General features: G+C 40.9%; 1 protein-coding gene across 2 annotated transcripts in view; it reads right to left on the bottom strand.

Annotated features, from left to right (window-relative positions):
* Window positions 1-8,994, bottom strand: part of dlgap2b (discs, large (Drosophila) homolog-associated protein 2b) — a 72,258-nt gene that overhangs the window by 14,157 nt on the left and 49,107 nt on the right. For both annotated transcript variants that reach the window (XR_011102760.1, XM_068708364.1), the window contains exons 3-4: window positions 3,509-3,726; window positions 1,005-1,158 (exon numbers count right to left, since the gene is read on the bottom strand). Coding sequence is in view for 1 of the 2 variants with exons in the window: in XM_068708364.1 (XP_068564465.1) it covers window positions 1,005-1,158; window positions 3,509-3,726 (372 nt within the window). In the remaining variant the exon portion in view is untranslated. The remainder of the gene's footprint in view (window positions 1-1,004; window positions 1,159-3,508; window positions 3,727-8,994) is intronic.

The raw sequence follows: 8,994 nt of genomic DNA, 5'->3' as shown, positions 1-8,994 counted from the left end.
TTACACAAGATGAATTCACTTATTGTCAAGAACATGCAACTAAATCATGCCACTATAAAAGGAGCTATCTATCCAATTTTGTTCCCTCCTGTCATGTCCTCTTCCGTCCTCTGTCCACATAGTCTTGCTTTTTTTCTTATAATTTCAGCGTTTAACATACAAAATTAAATTACAGAAGAGAGATGTGTTCCACTATTATTTAAGACCTTTTTCATTATATTAATTATTAATTACCCTTCAATTACCTATTAATCAACCCTTCTTTTGGACAAAATCTCTCCTCCTTTTGTTACTCCTTCTCCTAGGGTCTGTTGCTGTGTCACACATCTTCATAGCAACCACGTCTTGTTCCACCATGGAGGTCCAAAACAGACTTGCACAATTGATCCAACTGTAAAGATTCATAGCAGGGTATGCAAAAGGAAGAGAGCTGAAAAGGTTGGTGTGTGTGTGAGGTAAGACATGACGTTACTGTGTCTTTAGCCCTAGTCTCTAATTCTAAACATAAGTAGTAGAAAAATACTCTCGGTTAACCAAAACAAACGGCTGCTTTTGGTGTTGTTTGCTAGCTAGTTAGCTGGCATGCTACAACAGCAGGAGAGGGATACATCGTTTGTAAGTGGTCGTTTCCGGCCAAATCAGGATACAGACTAATGTGAAACTGATATCTTAGTTTCTCAATTATGTACAATTACAAAATTCTAAAAAAACAAAAAAAAAAACCACTTAAAAAACCCAAACTGTAAGCTGATTCAGTTCAGCTAAATCAGTTAAATCATCAATTTCCAGTCCAAAACAGCACAAATTAGTTATGCCTGTTGAGACAGCCATGGCTATGTCTTCTAAACAATCAGCTGTGGACCTCCAATATGGACACCTGTGGATGTTTTATGTCTCCGTGAAGCCCTCCACACAAAAGCTACCGCATGCAAATCAACATAACATAAGCTCTTATTAATGTCTCCAGGTGTTGCCTCTGTGCGGTGTATGTGTTTAAGACTCACCTGGCTGACGCAGCTAGCCTGACTGAGGGTGCTGACGGCGCGCATGTAGCTCTGGTTGCGAGAGCGGAAGGGCGGAGGGTGAAAGGCGGCAGGGTCCAGCGTGACACTAGGGTGGGGTCGCATATCTCTTGTGGTTTGCAAGTGGTAGCCCTGGCTGAACGAGGACAGGGGGGGGTGTAGGGATAGATACGATTGCACAGTTCAAAAGCCACACATGGAACATCACTGGATAATAATGTAGCTAACAGATCTTCTGGTTAGCATCAATGGGAATGGTGTGTCTTCTGTTTGGTGTGGGTCATGTTTGAGTACCTCTATCTAAAATGAACATCAGCCACCTGAGTGACTCATGACCGTTTCTGAACTGCTGATATCCACTTCTAGTTTAGCTTCAAGTGTCCTATGAGAAAACATTCGTCCACCCCAAAACTATAGAGAGCATGTGTTCGGCTTGTCTCTGGTTATCGTGAGAAAAATAATGAGAGCTGCAATCTGCAATTATGAGATATTATTACATTCTCCACCAGGCTAAAAAAACAAGAGGGCGGATTTGTTTGTGGACAAAAGCCAAAGTGATCAGAACCCAGCTGAGATGATGGTAACAAAAATAGCACAGAGCACTGAGTGGCAATAGGGGATGACGGATGCATGACGCCTCCCCAGGTTCACAGAATTTGGCTACATCTGAAAAGCCCCACTGCCTGGGAAAAAAAAACAGTCACAGAGAACAATAAGCCGAGTAAAAACAAGCTTAGTGTGAATGTGAACGTGACAGAATAGCATCCTCTGGGTCACAAATACACTTAATGGAATATGAGTTGGCAACAGATACATTTCACCACAGATAAATGATTAGGAAATGATTAAAGAGTTTCTCGACACCCCCTGAAAATACTTGCTGACCTGCAGTGGTTTAACTTTTTACCTCGCGGCAATGAAGCAGAGATGAACTCCACAACCCAGTCAGAGGTGAACCAGAGCTGAGACTGTCGGCCGGAGAGGGCAGCAAGGATCCTCTGGCTGTTTTATTATTATTATTATTATCATTATTTAACAACCATTATCGTAATTATAATAATAATTACTATTATTGACACTGTTTTTAAGGCCTCTGAATAATGAATCTATACTATTTCACACTCTTCTTGACCTATATATATATATATATGTATATATATATAATTATTTTTCCATGGTAATTATTAACACAATAGTCAGTAACGTTGATGTATGCCCTTCTGTGTGACAATGACTCCCTCATGCAGTAAGCCCGGCACATTGAAGCCTGCTCTCTAGAGGCTGCCATTCTATAAATGTGACAGTTTTGCTACAGACTTGTCAACAACACTGTGATGGGATGAGGAACATTGCCAGTGTAAGATGTTGGGCAAATATTGAAACTAGCATATGAAAAAGGTCACAAACACAAAAACACAATTGGCGCTACAGCATTCAGCAGAGCACTACTCCTGATCTCGTGAAACAGTTGTCGATCGAATACTTAGCCCACAATGCTCAAGAGCGAGTAAGTGATGTGGTTATAAAACAAGCCAACAAGTCATACAGCCCGGCTCAAAATAGCAGCTTGATACAGTTATCCGGGCATGCATACAATGATGTAAGCAACCAAAACTCTCCTTTTGTTGCCAAGCAACTTCACTTGGAATCACCAAATCATGTAAAACCTCTTCAAATCTCTCAGGGACAGCTCGGCAGTATCAGCAAACAACAGTTTTACTTGGACGGCATGTAGACAAGTAGTGAGTTTGGATCAGATGGTTCAAAGGGCAGAAATTTGAAATTTCACGTAGGTTGAAAAATAAATAGTTATTGAAGATAAGGTCTAGATTTTATACAAGCCTGTTTGAATGCCCTCCCTTGTAACCCGTCCTTAAAACGCTGAACATGTTTTACATTCATACACAAGACGCAGTAGCGTGTAGTTAGGAGTTGAAGTTGAAGTCAGTTGTGCATGAAAAGTTTCTGGTCATTCCCGGAACATTGTTAATTATTCCTTAACATACTATAGCTAAAGAAGTGTGTGGAGTAGTTTGCATTTTAGCTCCACCCCTTTAATTGTCTGAGTGTGTGTTTGTGTGCAACACTGTGAAGCTTAACCCTTTAACCATTTCTACTGACCTCATATTAAAGTCGTCGCACCGTTTAATGTACCGCTATCTTTTATCACTGGAACTGTCTCCTGACTCCTCAGATTCACTCAAGACACACTTCAACAAAATCTACGCCCTTGCATGTCATAATTAATAATTCAAGAAAAAGGAGTTCATTTCGTTGACTCTAAAGACAACCACCAAATTCCTGAGCTATTCCTATAAATGATTATATAGTTTGAACAGGTACATTGCTAAAACGTTGCCTAATTTTCAGCATACCTTCTGAGCATCCATTAATCATTTTAATGCTTTCATGAAAACAATTGGGATAAATTGAAATCAACACATAGCTTTTGGCATGGACATATAAAGCTCGGCAGCCAAGCCTACCTTTGGGAGTCTAAATGGGGTCTCTGCATGGCTGATTTGAGGACGAGAGCGTCGGGCCGAATGGCCTTCTGTGGGGAGGTCTTAGGGCTGGTGTCAGAGTCACCACTCTCATCATCCACCTCTCCCATAGCTTTGACATAACTGCTGCTGCGCATCCGTCGACACGGGATCTCCTCATCGTTCTCGCCCGGGTATCCACCCCACTCATCTTGGGGTACCTGTGGGAGAAAACGCACCTGTATTGAATACCGCATGCACATTCATAATCGTACGGTTATGTTACTTGAGTACTTCAGCCGGTATCTGTGGTGACTTGTTCAGCCATGTAACGGTGGGCCGTCCTGCTCAGAGACAAAATATCAGGCTTGTAGATTGCGCTACATCAGAGATATTATTTGCAAGTACAATGGGGTCCAATTAGCCAAAGAGTGTGAGAACTGTATCAGACAAGTAGTTAGACAAGCTCTGGCTGGACTTTCCCTAAACAGAAAATTAAGCTGATTCACATCTCTGGTCTCTAGCTCCACCTCTATTTCATTCCCCTGTGAGCCTTGGATCTCAAATTAAACTCAATGCTTAACCTTACTCCACCCATGGTAATCCGATCCAATGGGTTTCTCTAAGCTAAGTTCTTAACTGCAACCACAAACAGGCACTTTTTAAAAACATGAACCACTGAAATTGGTGAAATGGCACAAACCAACTCAACAAGTGTTGGAAGTAAAATGTAACAAGCTACTGTATTTATATTGCTTTTTCCAGTAATGCAGTAGTGAAACACACTATAGCAATTTAACTGTATTACTTTAAATAACATTTCATACTTTTTTCTCTTAGTTTTATTCAAACAGAGAAATATTCCTTGTATTTGGCAGGAGTTATGAAACATTTGTTTTTCAGTTGTCATTACTGCCTGTGGCCCCTAGAGGGCACCAAGAAGCTAAAACATTCAGACGCAGTCTCTCTTTGTGTTGTCTGAAATCATTGCCTACTTGCTACTTTGTATTTTCACAAGCTGCCATTTTATTCAAGTGTCCAAAATCTGAAGGCCTTGTCCCATTTGTATTATTTTGACTACTGAGTGGAAATACCGAGGGGGACTGTATCCTGTAAGGGAATTGGTCGTGTACTGTGCGTTTTATCTACACAGAGATAAATCAGCAGCGCTATGGGTTATAAGCAGGACCTTAACAGCAAGGCTTATGAAGTATAAGGATGTTTTCGCCATGTTTGCATGGGTTTCCCTTCGATGCTCAGGTTTCTTTGCGTAGTCCAAACATCTTGGTCAAAGTAGAGGTTTGTTGAAGGTAACTGTATTCACTTTAGTGGGCAAAAAAACCCAACCTCTTTCATCGATCTTAATATTTTGACACATGACAAACACCCACTGCTACAGCCATCATTTACATGAGTCGTAGTATTTTTGTAAGCCGTAGAACTTTAAGTATATTTTAATCAATGTCAAGTTTTCCAGTTTGTCAGCATTTCAACAACTATATAACTTTAATAATATCCACAAACCGTCCCTTTTCATTCATTTTAATAGAGTCCATGTTTGTGGTTTAGAAGAAATTTAACATGAAGTAGATTCATCAGCATGTTTCTAGAAGGAGCTCAGACACTACTTTACATCTGCAGGATCATCAAACCAGTTGAATGGGAAGACTAAAACAACCTTTGAGAATAGCACTCATATTGCAAATCAAAACATGGGCATACTTAATTCAAGGATTTGTAGAAAAAGATTAATAGAATTTGCTTCCCACTTTTGGCGGCGATGCAGTCTGTGTATTTTTATGCTTGCACAGCTAATGCTGCCAATCACAGTGCTGAGGCTACGGCCGCAACGTTTAAATCAGCACACTGTCGTTAATGGCACAGCATCACTGCTTAAATTAGCTTTGAATGGCAGCCAAAGGAGCACTGCATATGTTTTTGACATGCAGTACCTGAATGTGATCAAAAACCACATAAATTATTAACATTCAAATAGGTTTGTAACCACGGCCATGACATATGGTGGCATAAACAGCTTCTTCGTGTTAAATATACTCACAAGTGTGAGTCTTAACATTATAGCATCAGGATTAACACAGTGATTAAGTGATTGTGAGCTAATTACTGTACACTGTGTGGTGTTCTGCTACAGACGTCTACACATAACCAAGTGCTCATGTATTGAAAACCAGTGCGTTTTAATTAGATTTTGATGTCACAGAAATCAAGGTAGAATACAACTAACTCCTAAGAAGCAATTACCCTCAACATTTTGATTGCCATATTGAATATATAACGTTTACATGTTAGCTCACCTGATCTGACTGAGACTGAACTGTGATTTAATATTGACAAATTATTCACGAGATGTAAATCAATGCCCCTCACAAACAGTGAGGTTTTGTGTTCCCGTAGACGGTGATTTACGATGGCAATGTGTCACACACTACAGGCGCAGTATTGATTGAGTCGTGTACTAAGTACAACAGTGTGTGTGTGTGTGTGTGTGTGTGTGTGTGTGTGTGTGTGTGTGTGTGTGTGTGTGTGTGTGTGTGTGTGTGTGGTGCAGCTGTAGCGGTTGTCCCAGTGGACAGGGCAGCCTTAGCTCTTGAAACAACAGCCCCAGGCGAAGGGCTGTCCCCGATGCTCTGCCAGTTCCTCACTTTGCCCAATCACATAGCTTTGCTGTTTCTCTGCCACAGTCGTTGAACTGTTCTCACAGAGAGCAGAGTGGCTGAGGGTTTCTCTATCACATCTGTTGTCACTATCTCTCTCCCCCTCGCTCAGTCTTTCCTTTTTTAAGACTTGACGTTCCGCTTCAGCGGGGCAGACAGGTTAAAGACGAGGCGGCGTTGGGCACTTACCATTAAATTAATGAACATTTCTTTCCTCCATGGGAGGTGGCAAGTGGGAGAATTCAGAGAGGAAAAAGATACGCTAATAATAGCACCCATTGCTTTCCACCATCACTAATCCAGCATATTTCACTCAGATGTTTTTGTAGTCAAAATGAAAAGCGTTGGGAAGCATTTAGACCATATGCTACGAGAACTCTCCTTTGAATCTTCTTGGGCAGCATGGCGAGCTGCCATGTTGCAAGTATACAACAGCAGAGTAGGGAAATGAAAGCATTCGGTTTGCTAATGTTGCGATATTAAGTATCATTTTTGTTTGTCATCCGTTTGGGAAAAAAAGAAAAAATAAGGTTGTGCTTTCCAGCTCCGCCTGACTTGGAAAGGTAACGTGAAAATTAGCTGACCTGCTTCTGTCTTCCTTCAAAGACCTATCAGTAAAACTATCACACACACACTAATTTGCTCTGCATACATTTATCCTCTCCCACATGAGTGGAATGAAATGCAGCAATTGCCTGGAAACTAAATTAATTAGGCTTAAAGACAGCAATAAAGTAAAAGAATCATTTTCCTCCTAATGCACGACCATTGATCGTCTGGGGCTGTGGTTAACAAGGCAGCCATCACTCATGGCTGCATTGCGCTAGCTTATTAGCATTACCTATTTTTTTTTCTCTGCTCATTTGATGCTACACCTGAAGGAGCACGCTCAGCTGTGCCTCCGAAGCAGCCATACAGGCAAGCTGTTTTGACGCCATCATTAGTTACCACGAAACACGGAGAATTTTAAGCATCTTTTCACTGCAGAGGGTTCATTTCGGAAGACCAATGTAGCGAACGTTAATAAACCTGTGAGAACTGGCAGAACAGTTTGTTGTTCATAAGTGAATGAGTCCTGTAATTTCTTCCCAGAGTGTGCGGTTTAGTCGCTGGTTGTTGAAGTGATAAAATATGTAATTTGTGACACTGAAATGCAGTCTGCTTAAGTCTGTAGTAGGTTTTGAAAGCTAGGTCACCTACTTGTTGTAACTGCAAGCAAGATGTTAAGCACCTTTTTGACAGGAGTCCGGATTATAATCCATATCTGTCCTTGTAACTGTGGCATGTATTTCTAATGTAAACGCTCTGTTGGATTATCAGGCATACAGGTCCAGTGTCTAAATGCAGAGTGCTCCAAGAGACATCATTTATTGCAATGGCCACTGTTTATAGGGGGGAGACCAGCTCAGCCTTTAGGGACGTTACAGTTGATACTCTAATAGAGAGGAGACAAAGCTCCTCCCCAGATCATCATTTCAAATTCCCTGCCAATCGTTGAAGAGATTTCATTACTACACTAAAAGGGAAAGCACTGCACTGGCTACATTTCCGGCGAGCAAGGGCAAGAAGATCTGATTGAGTGAAGCTCGATGATTTATGGACTACTGCAAAAGATGTGCACAGTTTGCCTTAACTACACACATTATACTGTTTCTCAGATTCAAAACATGCTTCAAGATCTTTGGACCATGGCCAAACTATTTAATATTTACACTTTGTTTACCAAGCTTTGCCCCATTAAAATTAAGTATTTCTCTTGCACAGGAGACTAAGTAAGCCATAAAAAATGACATTATTAAAGCAAGCAATACAAATTCAAAAATAAATGGATACAAGTTTTTTTTTTAAAGTTGGCTTTTAGGACTTAAAGTGATTTATTGCATGCCTACGCTTTTTAAGTTATTTGTAAAATCACGACAGAACACTGTCACATTGCACAATATCTCTACATTGAGCCTCATTTAGATGATAAAAGTAAAGATTTATAACTGTATTTATCACAGATGTATTTGTCATTTACTGGAAGGCTAATTCCTGTAGACTTCCTGTGTCTGTCTGTTGAAATTCCATGATGATCTTTAAGATTTTCACAATAATATGTATATTTTTTTCACCATATGTAATAGTCATTTTGTTTGACGTAAGCTTCACCCTACACCGCAACTGAGGTTGTTTGGTTAGGAGGCTAGCCTGAAGACTTGACACTTGCTGAAATAAGATTATGTCAACAGCTTGCCCAATGCAGACCTTTCCTCCTCATCACAAGTGAACACAGACCTAAAGGACCCAGACACATCAAACAGATAAAATCAGATGAGCACACAAAGCAATGACCACGACGCCTGAGTACAGATTCCCCCCTCTCCTATTCCACTGAATAAGGCTCTCAGTGTGGACACGCTCGGTGCAGAATGTGCCCATGTGGCAGCTGCAGGGTCTCTGCCCGCTGACACATAAGCTTGTCAAATGCCAGTTAGAGAGCCTCTGTGTTGACAGAGTTTTCCTGTCCCCATGGCACACAAACAACTGCAGTTTGTGTATCTGTGTGTAATGGTGCACGACACACATCAAAGCGCAAGCACTGGGCAAAGATTCAACCTCTTCTCCTTCTCCAAGTATGAACAGAAATGCATCTAGTAGCTTTATGTGAGAGCAGCACCGTTCACCGTCATTAGTAAAAGTAGGGTCGGTAAAATTTGATTCTAGTGCATGCATATAAGTCAGTCTTGCAAATGTGTCTGAGATTGGGTCCAAATGCAAGTGTGGCCAACAAATTTAGCATTTTCCCTGATTGTGTGAGGACAAGCACAATGC

The sequence above is a fragment of the Cebidichthys violaceus genome, unplaced genomic scaffold (assembly GCF_023349555.1).
Source record: "Cebidichthys violaceus isolate CVI_PGR_0920_01 unplaced genomic scaffold, fCebVio1.0.p SCAF_14, whole genome shotgun sequence".
Taxonomy (NCBI): domain Eukaryota; kingdom Metazoa; phylum Chordata; class Actinopteri; order Perciformes; family Stichaeidae; genus Cebidichthys; species Cebidichthys violaceus.
This window is presented reverse-complemented; position numbering and strand designations above follow the sequence as displayed.